At 32.7% G+C, this 16,423-nt stretch overlaps 5 protein-coding genes across 7 annotated transcripts; 2 read left to right on the top strand and 3 right to left on the bottom strand.

Moving 5' to 3' along the window:
• The first annotated feature begins 6 nt into the window (after nucleotides 1-6).
• On the top strand, nucleotides 7-2,468 carry LOC103308891. Its single transcript, XM_029487554.1, is given in 2 exon segments — nucleotides 7-687; nucleotides 689-2,468. Coding segments are annotated over 2 exon segments (1,803 nt in total). The 5' UTR covers nucleotides 7-267; the 3' UTR covers nucleotides 2,072-2,468.
• Nucleotides 2,469-3,520: 1,052 nt separating this feature from the next.
• Nucleotides 3,521-6,710, bottom strand: LOC103307622 (protein ALP1-like). 2 transcript variants are annotated; one of them, XM_029487556.1, is made up of 5 exons: nucleotides 5,779-6,710; nucleotides 5,386-5,683; nucleotides 5,007-5,317; nucleotides 4,747-4,916; nucleotides 3,523-4,262 (listed from the first exon to the last, which is right to left on the bottom strand). In XM_029487556.1, exons 1-3 carry the CDS (start codon nucleotides 5,799-5,801, stop codon nucleotides 5,246-5,248), a joined length of 393 nt encoding a protein of 130 aa, XP_029343416.1. In that variant the 5' UTR covers nucleotides 5,802-6,710; the 3' UTR covers nucleotides 3,523-4,262; nucleotides 4,747-4,916; nucleotides 5,007-5,245. The 2 variants fall into 2 exon arrangements, with proteins under 2 accessions (XP_008181319.1, XP_029343416.1); XM_008183097.3 differs by having other exon boundaries at nucleotides 3,521-4,916.
• A 205-nt stretch (nucleotides 6,711-6,915) lies between these two features.
• Nucleotides 6,916-8,569, top strand: LOC115033533. Its single transcript, XM_029486266.1, has 2 exons — nucleotides 6,916-8,101; nucleotides 8,183-8,569. The coding sequence occupies exons 1-2, from the start codon at nucleotides 7,427-7,429 to the stop codon at nucleotides 8,567-8,569; spliced, it is 1,062 nt and encodes a 353-aa protein (XP_029342126.1). The 5' UTR covers nucleotides 6,916-7,426.
• Nucleotides 8,570-12,738: 4,169 nt separating this feature from the next.
• LOC107883296 (helicase POLQ-like) lies at nucleotides 12,739-13,236 on the bottom strand. The gene is made up of 3 exons (XM_016803006.2): nucleotides 13,152-13,236; nucleotides 12,964-13,091; nucleotides 12,739-12,888 (listed from the first exon to the last, which is right to left on the bottom strand). Exons 1-3 carry the CDS (start codon nucleotides 13,181-13,183, stop codon nucleotides 12,773-12,775), a joined length of 276 nt encoding a protein of 91 aa, XP_016658495.1. The 5' UTR covers nucleotides 13,184-13,236; the 3' UTR covers nucleotides 12,739-12,772.
• Nucleotides 13,237-13,931: 695 nt separating this feature from the next.
• On the bottom strand, nucleotides 13,932-15,275 carry LOC100570953 (helicase POLQ-like). Of its 2 annotated transcripts, XR_003839071.1 has the most exons (4): nucleotides 15,015-15,275; nucleotides 14,747-14,949; nucleotides 14,364-14,620; nucleotides 13,932-14,261 (listed from the first exon to the last, which is right to left on the bottom strand). XR_003839071.1 is itself a non-coding variant. In XM_008183085.3 (3 exons), the coding sequence occupies exons 1-3, from the start codon at nucleotides 15,154-15,156 to the stop codon at nucleotides 14,480-14,482; spliced, it is 486 nt and encodes a 161-aa protein (XP_008181307.1). In that variant the 5' UTR covers nucleotides 15,157-15,275; the 3' UTR covers nucleotides 13,932-14,479. The 2 variants fall into 2 exon arrangements, 1 of the variants encoding a protein (XP_008181307.1); XM_008183085.3 differs by having other exon boundaries at nucleotides 13,932-14,620.
• Nucleotides 15,276-16,423: the final 1,148 nt, after the last annotated feature.

The raw sequence follows: 16,423 nt of genomic DNA, 5'->3' as shown, positions 1-16,423 counted from the left end.
TGCGCCATCTTGATCTTATGTTCTTAAAAACGCCTTAGGTACTGGCTATACACCTACTGTCTTAGCGTAAATCGTGTTGACAATCACACATAACATTTTTATCATTGAACATTATTATTTCTCTTGAGTTATTAATTTATTGTTAAAGTCAACACGGACGTTTCATCGTTAATTATCAATAACTGTTTTGAGTGACTATTTCGATTTTCGTTTACTGTACGCGTGTAAGCACTCAACTATACGTTTTGTGGCGGACAGCAGACCACGATGGCAAACGAGAGAACGTACGTAGTACCTAGCTTGTTGCAAACGGCAGCACCGAACGCTTGCACCGAGATCGAGCGTGGCAGGTTCGACTTTCTGGAGGTACCGGACGTCGATATGCGACATTGTTGCGAGTCGCTGTTAGAAATATTAAAAATCGAGAAAAACCGAAACGAGGGCAACGAAGGACAGACCATGTTCATCAGGTTGCAGTTGACCAGCAAGGACAAGAGGTTTCTAAACATATGCGAGGAGGCAGCGTCGCACGGGCACATAAATTGCCTGAAACTCGCTCACGAGATTGGCGTCCCTTGGAACGATAAGGCGTGCAAACGGGCTGCGAGTTCGGGGCATCTGGAGTGTCTACGATACGCACGGGAAAACGGGTGCCCGTGGGACGAGAATACGTGCAGCAATGCCGCATCAAAAGGGTCACATTGACTGCCTGATATACGCACGGGAAAACGGGTGCCCTTGGGACCTTAATACATGTAACGGTGCCGCAATGGGGGGTCACATTGACTGCCTGATATACGCACGGGAAAACGGGTGTCCGTGGGACGAGAATACGTGCAGCGAAGCCGCATCAAAGGGTCACATTGACTGCCTGATATACGCACGGGAAAACGGGTGCCCGTGGGACGCAGATACGTGCAACTTTGCAGCGAAATACGGACACAAGGACTGCCTAGTTTACGCACGGGAAAACGGTTGCCCTTGGAATGAGAAAACTTGCAGCTATGCCGCATTGAACGGTCACATGGACTGCTTGATATACGCACGGGAAAACGGGTGCCCGTGGGACGCGAATACGTGCACCTTTGCAGCAAAGAACGGACACAAGGACTGCCTAGTTTACGCACGGGAATACGGGTGCCCTTGGAACGACTGGACATGCTTAAGTGCCGCAACAAACGGTCACATGGACTGCCTGGTATACGCCCGGGAAAACGGGTGCCCGTGGAATGAGAAAACTTGCAGCTATGCCGCTTTGAATGGTCACATGGACTGCCTGATGTACTCACGGGAAAACGGGTGCCCGTGGGACGCGGATACGTGCAACTTTGCCGCGAAGAACGGCCACAAGGACTGCCTAGTTTACGCACGGGAAAACGGGTGCCCTTGGAATGAGAAAACTTGCAGGAATGCCGCATTGAACGGTGACATAGACTGCCTGATATACGCACGGTTAAACGGGTGCCCGTGGGACGAGAAAACGTGCAGCTTTGCCGCATTTTCCGGTCACATTGACTGCCTGATATACGCACGGGAAAACGGGTGTCCGTGGGACGCGGATACGTGCAACTTTTCCGCGAAGAACGGCCACAAGGACTGCCTAGTTTACGCACGGGAAAACGGGTGCCCTTGGAATGAGAAAACTTGCAGCTATGCCGCATTGAACGGTCACATGGACTGCCTGATATTTGCACGGGAAAAAGGGTGCCCGTGGAACGAGAATACGTGCAGCTTTGCCGCACATTCCGGTCACATTGACTGTCTGATATACGCACGGGAAAACGGGTGTCCGTGGGATAAGCAAACATGGTTCTATGCCGCATCGAACTTTTATGGCGCATCGATGTTTGGCGAGGACGTCGACAAGGAATGCTTTGTTTACGCACGGGAAAACGGGTGTCCTGGTAACCCCAACTCGTACTTAAATGCCGGAACAATGGACAGCCCGATGTACAGACTGCAGGCGGACTCGTTTCCGTGGGATGTTGATACGTGCACCTTAGCAACAAAGAACGATCACATGGACTGCGAGGTATACGCACGTGAAAACGGGGGCGTAATTCTGTTTTAGCAACCTATCGATTTTTCAAATTTTTATTTTACATTCTTACAAATCAACATTAAACACTCATTTTGAAAAATCGATAGGTTTGCTAAATAAGGTGTCAAAACGGGTGCCCTTGAGACGAGATGAAGTGCACCTACGCTGAACGGTCTCATACCGATTGTTCTACACAAATATTTGGTTGCCCCAAGGCCTAATCAATTCATCATAACTAGAAACTCAAGTAATATTTTATCGTCAATGTTTTTATTCATGTGACACATCGACTGTCTTTTTTTTATTATGATTGTATATGTTACAAGTTCTTAGAATATAGAATATTTTGTATCCTGCTAAGGGCCAATACACCAACTTAATATTGTAAATTATAAATAAAAAGTTTGATAATCATTATATATTTTAATCTTGTATCAACTATAAACAAAATGTATTTACATGGTATAAATTGTCATAGATGCATATAATTCAACCGGATCTTACTGTAACGAATCTATGAAATAATACATGCATATGCACCAGGACCCACTACAGAAGTGAATACTTGAATATTTAATTTTGATTTGAATTAAAACTTAACTGTTGAATAATAGTAACATTCTATAATTAGTAGATAATATTTGAAAAAACATAACTTAGGTGGCTAAGTAATCAAGAAACATAAGACATAAGAATAAAACAAAATCTAAATTTACATAATATTTACTATTACAAATTTTCACTGAAATAGATAACTCTTATTTCAACAATACATCATAATGTGTATTCTGACAAAATATAAAAATGTTTCACTAGATGCACGAGGGTTTAAACCATAACCAAAACCAAACTATTTCCTATGATATTGTATTCACTACGTTATTGATTTCCTCAGATGGTTAAACAGTTAAAATGAAATGGTGCCTACTTGTATCAGTAATTGAAAAATTATGAATTTAACTTTGCTCTCGTTTTTTTAAACTAGAAGTCAGAAAAATCGATAAGTAATCATATGATATAATAAAAGTTAAAACCATAAACTAAGTTAGAGGAGATACTAAGAAAGTATTTTTTTTTTTTTTTAATGGATTGATAACGAGCAACGGAACAAATTCCTTTTTATAAGAAACTTGTCAAACAATGGTTATAGTATAAGTCATGATATCCATTATATTATAAATAGATATATATTTTTTTTTTAAGCTAGAGAATTGTACAATATGTGAAGTAATGGTTTACAATATTATGCACAAGTGATTAAAGAATTAGTATAAAAAGACAAAATAATATTGGTAACAAAGACAAAATGCATTTAGACAGAATCATTTTTTTTATGTTTTCAAGTAACCTTAGAGTATTGCAACTGCTCATTAAAAAAATGATAGATAATAATATTTTTTGAGGGTATGGCGTATCGATTTGTTTAATATTGTCTCAAAACAATTCAATCATAATTTAAATGTACAACATTTTTTTGTTTATTTTGAAAGTTAAATACAAAGTCTAATTACAATTAAATATAAAATCGATACATTATCCTCTATAGTTTTTGTGATAGTTGATTTTAGTCAAAAATCATAAAAAAAAAAATACGATTTTAGGTGAAAGCGTTTTATACAGACAAATTGACGGATTAAGGTATTCCCAATGTTACTAATAAGTAATAACCATTGATGCAATTTTAGGGGGGGAGTGCTTGGATGTGCTCAGCAATCATTACTTATGCTATTTATTTTTAATTAATATGTATTTGTACAAAGCTTTCATTAAATATGTGTGGCGGTGAATTGCTCAATATGCAATCCTAACTCATCTAACCGAAAAAATAGAATTTTAATAAGTTAGTAATAAAGTTACAACTCGTTTGGTAAAAATCATTAATAAAAACTTTACTTAAGCAATAAACATGGAAATATTTTAAAAGGGAATTTGTCTCTTTGAATAAATAAATAATTGTTAAAGCTGACATCTAAAATTAAACAAAAATAAGTTTTCTTTAAAATTCACTGTGACTTAAACAGTATCATTAGTATCATTGTAGTTTTAATATGTGAACTAGAGAAAACTAGTCTACTTGATGGAATGGTTTAATAATTAAAGCAGGATAAACTTTTTAGAACCATAAAGAATTTTCTTTATTTTTTGACATGGATTGGTTTAGATCTGCACGCAAACTTTCAGCTAATTCTTCTAGTACTTCTGCTTCCGACAACAACATAAGCTATGTAAAAAACAATAAATATAAAATAGTAAATAAAATAATAAAATTATAGTTAAAAAAAATCCCTTTTATCAGAAGCAATCAGAAGGAAAAATTGTAAAATATGTATGAAAAAAAAAAGTTTGATAAATGTTCATGAAAATTCAGAACTCCAAATAAACTGTTAATGCTGTTATTAGATTGTACTAAAATAAAACGAAAAATTTGGAAAGATAAATTTATAATATTTAAAATATGACTGTGAAAACTGTATGGCGTTTTGACAATTTCTTGAACTGAAAAATAGTTTTGAAAAGGTAGTACATAAGAATATTAGAATGATAGAGATTAAATGTGCATCGCACTGTTGTCGTTAAATTAATAGTTGATTGCGATGATAACAATAAATACCTCCCTACATTAAATAATATTGAGTTATAAATAATTCTATAGTATTGCATATAGATATGCATATTAATATTTAACATATTGCACGGTTCATCACGTTTTCTAGCTCCAAGTCTTGACGCCGCAAGAGAGTTCTCTTCAGAATCTAACTCTGGAGTATAAGGGTCAGCATCAAAATCGTCTTGCATATCGATACATATGTTATGTAAGCAACAAGCTGCAGTGATTATCAAACCACATAGTGATTTGTGGTATACATCCATATGTCTAAAACATAATACAATATAATGTTAAAAACGTTTAATTTTTAGTTTTGCGTAAAATTAAATTCATATGATTTATAAATATAATACATACTTCAACTTTCTAAATCTGCAGTAGAGTTTCCCAAATGCTTGTTCAACTACAACTCGAGAACTACTCAGGCACCGATTGAAATGTTTTTGGGCTAAGGTTAAATTCCCATTGTCCCTGTAAGGGATCATAACATTCTCTGATAGTGGGTAAGCTCCATCACCCAGAATATGACAATTTTCTGGTAAAATACTTAAATCATTACTCAAAAGTTTTTGTCCTATTAGACTTCTTCTGAACACTCATGCGTCGTGAGATGATCCGGGCCAACCCGAAAACACATCAATGAACTTCAGATCGGAATCCACTATGCCCTAAAAATAATTTTAAGTATGAAAAAAAATGTTTACTTTTAAATATAATAACTCGTGTATACTACAACCTGTAGCAGAACTGAAGGGACTTGTTTTCTATTGTAAAACATATTCCTATCAAGTTTTTCCATAACAGTCCTTTTTTCCCAAGGGGCAAGTATAGAAATATGACAACCGTCGACTGCCCCCAATACTCCAGGGAAAGCATTTGGTCTAAGACAGTTGAATTTTTGCACAGTGATGATGGCTTCTTGTCCTCTAGGCCATCTTATAAATTTACCAGATAGTTCTTTCATATTATTTAAACAATTTAGCACTACTTTATGGCTGGTACTGTCAGCAATATTAAATCTGTTTCCTATTTGTCTAAAAATTATAAAATGTTAGTAATAATAGCTTGAATGAGTAATTATATTAATTAACTATAGGTACCAATCCTATAGTAATTAGTACCCACTTACCGATGGGTTTCACAGTTAGCCATGTACCATATGAAGATCAATAATTGTTTTTTTATGTTAATTTTATTATCATAATTTACTTCATACCTTTTCTTGGACTAGTGCAACATATTGCAAAATAAATATAACATTACGTACATAAACTATGAGTTCTTTTAGCATAAGAATTTCTGATACAAGTTTTTTCCGCCACTTGTAGGCAAGAATTTTATTTATATATTAAAATACTTTATGAATATTGATTACCTATTCTATATTTCTATTTTATTAGTGTTTTTACATTTTGTATTGGTCATATCAAGTATAGTATAAGAATACTTTATTTTAATGTATTTGATTGAATGTATAACAAATCTTGGTTTCTTAAAATAAATATTTTCACCCAAAATAAATTATGACACACTTATAATTAATGCAACATTTTTGTATTGGAAAGTTGTCTGCAGTTAAATATTATCAGCTACAAAGGTGTATCTGGGGCCCCCCAGACATTTTTTTTATTATAAAAATTCGATACATCAATATTTAATCGTCTTAAAAGACTAACATATTATTATGTATTATGTAAATAAAATATTTTTTCGTCAGACAATTTCTTACTAACCGGTGTATTAGGGTTTACCTACTACATGCTTTAATCTAGTGTGATAATGATGTTTAGGTTTATAAGTTTATTAATTAATTAATTCAATAAATTAAAAACAATGAAAACTAATTGAAAATTATATGATAAATATATTATATTCAAAATTATTTCCAATTATCTTGGCGGGCCTCGAAATTTTAAAACATGTCACCGGCGCATTTCACGATCAGATTGCATATAATAGGTATATAACACTTTGATTAATATTTTATTTCATTATTCATTATATAATTCATTCAAGTATTAAATGTTTCTGTATTAAAATTACATTATGTTATTACAAATTATTATGATCATAAGAAAAAGTGTTTTAAATTGATTAAGTGCCTAACTAGTTACAAATAGTTTATTTTACAAACCTTCCACCGTTCTTTAGTACTTTAGCACTCAATAAAATAATTAATAAACATCAAAAACAGAATTCAAATGAAAAAAAAATTCTAAGTTGTTATCATATTATATCTGATATCAGATAGTTAAATGCGCTGTGACATGATTTAAAATTTCGCTGGAGTGCCAGTGAAAAAACCTTGGCGGGCCGTAGGTTGGATACCCCTGGTCTGTACAGTCTGAACTGTACCATAGAAAATATATAGGTACTACTGTTACTAGTTACTCCAACTGTTGTAGGGTTTGTTGTATAAGTCGTCGTCATGACTCATGACGAAGTATTAATTATGCCATGATGGTCAGATGTTGCACGGTTAGCTTAGGTTATTCTTCAACTGTTATTCGTGCGCCATCTTGATCTTATGTTCTTAAAAACGCCTTAGGTACTGGCTATACACCTACTGTCTTAGCGTAAATCGTGTTGACAATCACACATAACATTTTTATCATTGAACATTATTATTTCTCTTGAGTTGTTAATTTATTGTTAAAGTCAACACGGACGTTTCATCGTTAATTATCAATAACTGTTTTGAGTGACTATTTCGATTTTCGTTTACTGTACGCGTGTAAGCACTCAACTATACGTTTTGTGGCGGACAGCAGACCACGATGGCAAACGAGAGAACGTACGTAGTACCTAGCTTGTTGCAAACGGCAGCACCGAAAGCTTGCACCGAGATCGAGCGTGGCAGGTTCGACTTTCTGGAGGTACCGGACGTCGATATGCGACATTGTTGCGATTCGCTGTTAGAAATATTAAAAATCGAGAAAAACCGAAACGAGGGCAACGAAGGACAGACCATGTTCATCAGGTTGCAGTTGACCAGCAAGGACAAGAGGTTTCTAAACATATGCGAGGAGGCAGCGTCGCACGGGCACATAAATTGCCTGAAACTCGCTCACGAGATTGGCGTCCCTTGGAACGATAAGGCGTGCAAACGGGCTGCGAGTTCGGGGCATCTGGAGTGTCTACGATACGCACGGGAAAACGGGTGCCCGTGGGACGAGAATACGTGCAGCAATGCCGCATCAAAGGGTCACATTGACTGCCTAATATACGCACGGGAAAACGGGTGCCCGTGGAATGAGAAAACTTGCGGCTATGCCGCATTGAACGGTCACATGGACTGCCTGATATACGCACGGGAAAACGGGTGCCCTTGGAACTTTGTTACATGCGCCAATGCCGCAATGGAGGGTCACAAGGACTGCCTGGTTTATGCACGGGAAAACGGGTGCCCGTGGAATGAGTATACGTGCACCTTTGCCGCATTTTCCGGTCACATTGACTGCCTGATATACGCACGGGAAAATGGGTGCCCGTGGGGCAAGTATACGTGCAGCCAAGCCGCAGGAAAGGGTCACATTGACTGCCTGATATACGCACGGGAAAACGGGAGCCCGTGGGACGCAGATACGTGCAACTTTGCAGCGAAATACGGACACAAGGACTGCCTAGTTTACGCACGGGAAAACGGTTGCCCTTGGGATAAGCTAACATGGTTCTATACCGCATCGAACTATTATGCCGCATTGGACGGCCACAAGAAATGCTTTGTTTACGCACGGGAAAACGGGTGCCCTGGTAACTCCTACTCGTACTTAAATGCCGGAACAATGGACAGCCCGATGTGCAGACTGCAGGCGGACTCGTTTCCGTGGGATGTTGATACGTGCACCTTAGCAAAAAAGAACGATCACATGGACTGCGAGGTATACGCACGTGAAAACGGGGGCGTAATTCTGTTTTAGCAACCTATCGATTTTTCAAATTTTTATTTTACATTCTTACAAATCAACATTAAACACTCATTTTGAAAAATCGATAGGTTTGCTAAATAAGTTGTCAAAACGGGTGCCCTTGAGACGAGATGAAGTGAACCTACGCTGAACGGTCTCATACCGATTGTTCTACACAAATATTTGGTTGCCCCAAGGCCTAATCAATTCTTCATAATTAGAAACTCAAGTAATATTTTATCGTCAATGTTTTTATTCATGTGACACATCGACTGTCTTTTTTTTATTATGATTGTATATGTTACAAGTTCTTAGAATATAGAATATTTTGTATCCTGCTAAGGGCCAATACACCAACTTAATATTGTAAATTATAAATAAAAAGTTTGATAATCATTATATATTTTAATCTTGTATCAACTATAAATAAAATGTATTTACATGGTATAAATTGTCATAGATGCATATAATTCAACCGGATCTTACTGTAACAAATCTATGAAATAATACATGCATGCACCAGGACCCACTACAGAAGTGAATACTTGAATATTTAATTTTGATTTGAATTAAAACTTAACTGTTGAATAATAGTAACATTCTATAATTAGTAGATAATATTTGAAAAAACATAACTTAGGTGGCTAAGTAATCAAGAAACATAAGACATAAGAATAAAACAAAATCTAAATTTACATAATATTTACTATTACAAATTTTCACTGAAATAGATAACTCTTATTTCAACAATACATCATAATGTGTATTCTGACAAAATATAAAAATGTTTCACTAGATGCACGAGGGTTTAAACCATAACCAAAACCAAACTATTTCCTATGATATTGTATTCACTACGTTATTGATTTCCTCAGATGGTTAAACAGTTAAAATGAAATGGTGCCTACTTGTATCAGTAATTGAAAAATTATGAATTTAACTTTGCTCTCGTTTTTTTAAACTAGAAGTCAGAAAAATCGATAAGTAATCATATGATATAATAAAAGTTAAAACCATAAACTAAGTTAGAGGAGATACTAAGAAAGTATTTTTTTTTTTTTTTAATGGATTGATAACGAGCAACGGAACAAATTCCTTTTTATAAGAAACTTGTCAAACAATGGTTATAGTATAAGTCATGATATCCATTATATTATAAATAGATATATATTTTTTTTTTAAGCTAGAGAATTGTACAATATGTGAAGTAATGGTTTACAATATTATGCACAAGTGATTAAAGAATTAGTATAAAAAGACAAAATAATATTGGTAACAAAGACAAAATGCATTTAGACAGAATCATTTTTTTTATGTTTTCAAGTAACCTTAGAGTATTGCAACTGCTCATTAAAAAAATGATAGATAATAATATTTTTTGAGGGTATGGCGTATCGATTTGTTTAATATTGTCTCAAAACAATTCAATCATAATTTAAATGTACAACATTTTTTTGTTTATTTTGAAAGTTGAATACAAAGTCTAATTACAATTAAATATAAAATCGATACATTATCCTCTATAGTTTTTGTGATAGTTGATTTTAGTCAAAAATCATAAAAAAAAAAATACGATTTTAGGTGAAAGCGTTTTATACAGACAAATTGACGGATTAAGGTATTAACAATGTTACTAATAAGTAATAACCATTTATGCAATTTTAGGGGGGGAGTGCTTGGATGTGCTCAGCAATCATTACTTATGCTATTTATTTTTAATTAATATGTATTTGTACAAAGCTTTCATTAAATATGTGTGGGGGTGAATTGCTCAATATGCAATCCATAACTCATCTAACCGAAAAAATAGAATTTTAATAAGTTAGTAATAAAGTTACAACTCGTTTGGTAAAAATCATTAATAAAAACTTTACTTAAGCAATAAACATGGAAATATTTTAAAAGGGAATTTGTCTCTTTGAATAAATAAATAATTGTTAAAGCTGACATCTAAAATTAAACAAAAATAAGTTTTCTTTAAAATTCACTGTGACTTAAACAGTATCATTAGTATCATTGTAGTTTTAATATGTGAACTAGAGAAAACTAGTCTACTTGATGGAATGGTTTAGCAATTAAAGCAGGATAAACTTTTTAGAACCATAAAGAATTTTCTTTATTTTTTGACATGGATTGGTTTAGATCTGCACGCAAACTTTCAGCTAATTCTTCTAGTACTTCTGCTTCCGACAACAACATAAGCTATGTAAAAAACAATAAATATAAAATAGTAAATAAAATAATAAAATTATAGTTAAAAATAATCCCTTTTATCAGAAACAATCAGAAGGAAAAATTGTAAAATATGTATGAAAAAAAAAAGTTTGATAAATGTTCATGAAAATTCAGAACTCCAAATAAACTGTTAATGCTGTTATTAGATTGTACTAAAATAAAACGAAAAATTTGGAAAGATAAATTTATAATATTTAAAATATGACTGTGAAAACTGTATGGCGTTTTGACAATTTCTTGAACTGAAAAATAGTTTTGAAAAGGTAGTACATAAGAATATTAGAATGATAGAGATTAAATGCGCATCGCACTGTTGTCGTTAAATTAATAGTTGATTGCGATGATAACAATAAATACCTCCCTACATTAAATAATATTGAGTTATAAATAATTCTATAGTATTATTTTTTGAAAATATTAAACTTATATAATATAGGTACATATGAAACTCAAAAAATATGCAATTTCACCATAAAATTGACGAGATATGAAATTTCAATTTTCAATTTTTAAACTGGCCATTGAATAGCTAAGATTTTTAGCTTGGTCTGTTATAAATCGTAAACGAATGGAATAATATGACTATAGAATATATAACTTCCGAGCACTAGTTACATGTTATTGAACAAAAGAATCTTAAATATTATTGAATTTCTTTCACAAAATTATAATTCAAAATATTCTCATCAAATTTAATGATTGATGCAATAAAATTAACTGAAAATTAAAAGGCTAAAAGACCTAGATTTTAGGGAGTGGGTGGGTAAAATCATATCTTACTAAACACGAAATAAATGTCCTGGGCACCCTAGTTATAGTTAAAATATGTAGTATTTACCTCAGTAAATATTAATACGGAAGAAGCATGTAATGCAGTCATTAATGAGAATGAATGACCATGGCTGCCTGGTGTAGTCTTATTCTGAATAGAGTATAATTCAAATATTGACTTGTTTTCAAACAAGTGATGGTGTGCATTTGATTCCTTGTAATGTTATTAATACCTAATTTAACCTACCCTTTGTGATTATTTTTAAGAATCATCTTTTAACGGTAACTTAAATTTTATTTTAATGTATTTGATTGAATGTATAACAAATCTTGGTTTCTTAAAATAAATATAAGTTATTAGAGCATAACCAAGTTATTAGAGAAGTTACAAATATTTATCACGGAACTATTTGGAATGTTGTTTTTTTTTTATTTATTAAAGAAACCTTCTTACTTTGACTTTTCCATAACTAAAGAATTGTGATATACATAATTGATTGAATCCCAATCGGTTACCCAATGCTTGTTGGTTTCTTTGTAAATTTGTCATCTATAAGAAAATATAAGTTAAAATCTTTATTACACTCATTCAACACTTGCTCCATTCAGGTCAAAAAAAATGAATAGGCGGTCGACATGGGCGCAGGGACGTTTTTAAATCAAACCGATAATACAGATGGTTGTAGACTCATTGAGGGTAATGTACGGATGTCGCCTTCAACTTATATAATTCTCAGGTTGAATATAATATAATATTATATGTTCTATTGCTATACTTACTATATTTAAAACATTTTGACGTTCTAGTGTGATACGTTCTGAGTAAGGAACAGCCAAGTATAATAAATGAAGTTTGTTAGTCAATATCAATGCACTCGAGGCTTCCAATAATTCTGTATACAACTTTTGAGCTTCTAAATGTCCAAGTTGGCAGCCACTGCAGCTTTTGCAATTGATGTTAGTTTTAATTTATCTTCGATTGGCTTATCAAATGAATTTATTGATTTTAATTTATCTAAACATGATTCTACTAGATCTGATGCAACTTTACATTCAACATTACGTTTCTCAGCTTGTTGAATAAAAAGTGTACGCTTCATCAGGTCTACCAGTTGTTGTTGACTAGACGTCACAAATGGGGTTTTGAATAAAATTGTACGATTTGTTTTCACTTATGGTCTAAAGTTCTAAAATATAAATCTTTTAATTTTACTCTTTGGGCTGGAAGTTTACACCAGCTGCCAATGTTGATGCACAACAAATACATTTAAGAATACCATCTAGAAAAGCTTCTTCTATCAGTTTTCTTTCAGCACTCGTCAACACTAAACATTTATTACTTAAAGCATATTTCATATGTATTATTCTACTATAATAATATAATGTACTTTGGGTCTTACCTGAATTATGATATGCTACTTCAAATATGATACTTCTGGATAATAAAGGACACACTTTACCGTCGCCTTCTTCTTTCAATGCTTTATACAATTCTTCCTTTTGATTAAGTTTAACTTTTGTTTCCTCACTATTAGATTTATAAAACATTACTATAGGTACATTTTGTAAGTTTATAACAATATCTTACTCTGAATAATGCTTACCGTCCAATAGTCTCATAAATAATTTGGGCAATACTCTAACAACTGCTCTTGGTAGGAAAAAAAAATCAAACTGTTGAAAGGAAGCGATTAATAAAGTAATCCAAACAATGTTATATGTTGAATTATATTATTGTGGAATATTCTTTGTAACATTTCACTTTTTTGAATTGTTTCGATTTTCTGTCTTTGCAAAAGTTGTGTCTTTCATTTCTTGTTAGAGAATAAGTTACTATATACATTTTATAATTTATATTATTCATATGTCAACTCTCTACTCCATCTCAAGCCTCGGCTTAAAGGAGTAGATATATTTCTTTGTATATTATATTATATAAAGAAAATTAATAAATAAATAAAAAAAAAAAAAAAAATTAATAAATAGATTTTTAATACAGTGAATAAGAAACCACATAATAATACAATGCACTCAGAAACGTATATCCCTAACGGGTCGCATATATCGACTGCCATAAGAACTGTATTATAATAATACTGTAGCTAATATTTCTAACTGCCGTATACACACTATATTGAAAATACGTCAACTCTGCATGTTCGCTTTCCTTATACATTTATAACTATAAAGCTAATCTACAGTATGACAATACTACTTATTGTATACAGTCTACAGAGTGAAAACTAAATTATAATTTAATATTTCAACACTCCCTCTTAAATTCTAATTCAGTTATACAATTAAGAATTATTATTTTGTATCCCTAGTTTTACTACTCACGTACTCCAACATGAACTTCCCTTCTGTATATTGATTCCCTGATGTAATGATACCTTACATCGATTTGCTTTGATCTTTTATGAAATTCTGGGTTTTTAACAAGGCGTATAGCACTCTGGTTATCTGCATATATAATTGGTTTAACTTCCTGTGTTTCCAGAAGATCACTCATTAATAGCATTAACCAGGTAAGGTCCTGTACGAATTGGCTTAGTGCAATATACTCTGACTCTGTAGTAGGAAGTGACACTGATTTCTGTCTCCGTGAGCTCCATGCAACTAATCCATTGCCAACACAGAACGCTGATCCTGATGTAGATCTCTTTGTTGTTACGTCACCAGCATAATCTGCATTACTCTAAGCAATTACATTGGTATTTATATCACTACTGTACAAAATTCCAAAATTTGGTATGGATTTTAAGTATCTAAAAATGCGTTTTACTGCATTCCAGTGCACTTTTTGAGGTTTTTCTAGATAACGGTCCACCAAATTAACAGCAAATGTTATATCGGGTCTCGTTATTTGACTCAAGTACAACAGACTCCCAACTGCTTAACGGTATGGAACTCCCTCTACTTGTGTTGACTCTGTATCCGAGACAGTTGAGCCCAAGGTGTGTTGAGGATCGGTTGGTATGTGCACAACGTTTGCACTTTCCATATTGAACTCTGCATTTTTGGTTTCCATATACATGTATAAGGACAGGCTGAAAACTAAATTACAATTTAATATTTCAACACAAACAGCTACCATCTGGTAATATTTCACGAACAAGAAGCCTCATTAAAAGTTATTATTTATTTTTAATCAAAAATATATTTTCAAAACTTTAAACTTACGTCAAAATCTAATTTTCTATCAAGTTTACTTTTCAAAGAACCATCAACATCTTTATTTATCACAAATATTTGTTCGTTTAATTTTATAGTTTCTGTGAGCTTTACAGGTCTAAAATCTCTTGTGCATTCGTGAGCATTTAAAAAGTCACCTATTTCTTGCATATTTCCAGTTGTAGCTGACATACCAATTATCTGAATATTATCTATAGTTAATAGCAGCTATGGTAAGTATTGAAAAAAACAATAATATAGTTTAAATATTACTTACGCAGGAACTGCTGAGAGTCTAAAACTTTTGTAATAGTTGCATCTAACAAAGCTCCCCTTTTTTGTTCGGCGAGAAGATGCAATTCATCAACAACAATCATTCCAACCCTCCGTCCACTTAACTGACCATTATCAGCCAGCATACAATGAAACAGTCCAGCTCCTCTCTCTAGAGTGCATACATATATTGATGATTTACGTTTACGATGAATTGGAGATGTTTCCCTTTGCCACCAACATATTCTTCAACATTGAATTCCCAGTTAAGCCAAATGGACATAAAGATTGCACCTACTCAAAAATTGCGTTAAAAATCAATTTTAAAGATTTATCATAATTTACTTCATACCTTTTCTTGGACTAGTGCAATATATTTCAAAATAAATATAACATTACGTTCACAAACTATGAGTTCTTTTAGCATAAGAATTTCTGCTACAAGTGTTTTTCAGCCACTCGTAGGCAATGCATAAATCAAGTTTTTTTCTTCTTTTTATCGCATCTAAATTCAAACATTCAATTTGCCATTCCACGTGTAAAATGTTGTATTATGAAGAAGTCGTATATCTAAAACATTAAAAAAAAAAAAACAAACCATAAAGCTGTGTAATTCTTTTGTGCCCAAAGTGTGGCATCATCACTATAATTTAACATAATACTTTTTATAACACTATCAATTATAAATTTTTTTTTGTAAGTTGTTTACAAAATATGAAGCTAATAATATTCTTTGATAGACGTCATTATAACAGTTGCACATACAAAAGATAAACAAAAAATACTTTTGTTGTCAAGTTTAATTAGCTTTTTTTTTCCTTAAATATATTTAATTTTTTTACAAAATAAAACAACGAGTATTAAGGATAACATAGAAAAGTAAATACAAACGTGAAAAGAGAAGACAATTTATTAACAAAACCTCAGAAATAGTTTAATTAATTAAAAGAATAAAAGGGTTTTTTTTCTAGATAAAACTATAATATATTTGAAGCAACTACATAGAATTTTATTTATATATTAAAATACTTTATGAATATTGATTACCTATTCTATATTTCTATTTTATTAGTGTTTTTACATTTTGTATTGGTCATATCAAGTATAGTATAAGAATATAAACTCCGAAACATATAGTTCATTCGGAATAAGAGCACACCAGGTGTACGTAGCAAAACCGGTTTTGACCACGGCTGCCTGGTGTAGTCTTATTCTGAATAGAGTATAGTATCAAATATTGTCTTGTTTTCAAACAACTGATGTTGTGCATTTGATTCCTTGTAATGTTATTAATACCTAACTTAATCTACCCTTTTTGATTATTTTTAAGGATCATCTTTTAATGGTAACTTAAGTTTTATTTTAATGTATTTAATTGAATGTATAACAAATCTTGGTTTCTTAAAATAAATA

Source organism: Acyrthosiphon pisum, chromosome A1 (assembly GCF_005508785.2).
Source record: "Acyrthosiphon pisum isolate AL4f chromosome A1, pea_aphid_22Mar2018_4r6ur, whole genome shotgun sequence".
Taxonomy (NCBI): domain Eukaryota; kingdom Metazoa; phylum Arthropoda; class Insecta; order Hemiptera; family Aphididae; genus Acyrthosiphon; species Acyrthosiphon pisum.
The sequence above is the reverse complement of the archived record's forward strand: the minus strand, read 5'-3'. Positions and strand labels throughout refer to the sequence as shown.

Coding starts and splice junctions, on each gene's coding strand:
- LOC100570953 (XM_008183085.3), bottom strand. CDS start 15,156: ATGCTGGCTGATAATGGTCAGTTAAGTGGACGGAGGGTTGGAATGATT. Junction 14,950..15,014: donor AGACTCTCAGCAGTTCCTGC/GTAAGTAATATT, acceptor TATTAACTATAG/ATAATATTCAGATAATTGGT. Junction 14,621..14,746: donor ATAGAAAATTAGATTTTGAC/GTAAGTTTAAAG, acceptor ATTGTAATTTAG/TTTTCAGCCTGTCCTTATAC.
- LOC115033533 (XM_029486266.1), top strand. CDS start 7,427: ATGGCAAACGAGAGAACGTACGTAGTACCTAGCTTGTTGCAAACGGCA. Junction 8,102..8,182: donor TTGCCGCATTTTCCGGTCAC/ATTGACTGCCTG, acceptor GGAAAGGGTCAC/ATTGACTGCCTGATATACGC.
- LOC107883296 (XM_016803006.2), bottom strand. CDS start 13,183: ATGAGACTATTGGACGGTAAGCATTATTCAGA. Junction 13,092..13,151: donor GACGGTAAGCATTATTCAGA/GTAAGATATTGT, acceptor TAAATCTAATAG/TGAGGAAACAAAAGTTAAAC. Junction 12,889..12,963: donor AGTAGCATATCATAATTCAG/GTAAGACCCAAA, acceptor ATAAATGTTTAG/TGTTGACGAGTGCTGAAAGA.
- LOC103307622 (XM_008183097.3), bottom strand. CDS start 5,801: ATGGCTAACTGTGAAACCCATCG. Junction 5,684..5,778: donor GCTAACTGTGAAACCCATCG/GTAAGTGGGTAC, acceptor TATAATTTTTAG/ACAAATAGGAAACAGATTTA. Junction 5,318..5,385: donor TCCCTTCAGTTCTGCTACAG/GTTGTAGTATAC, acceptor AATTATTTTTAG/GGCATAGTGGATTCCGATCT.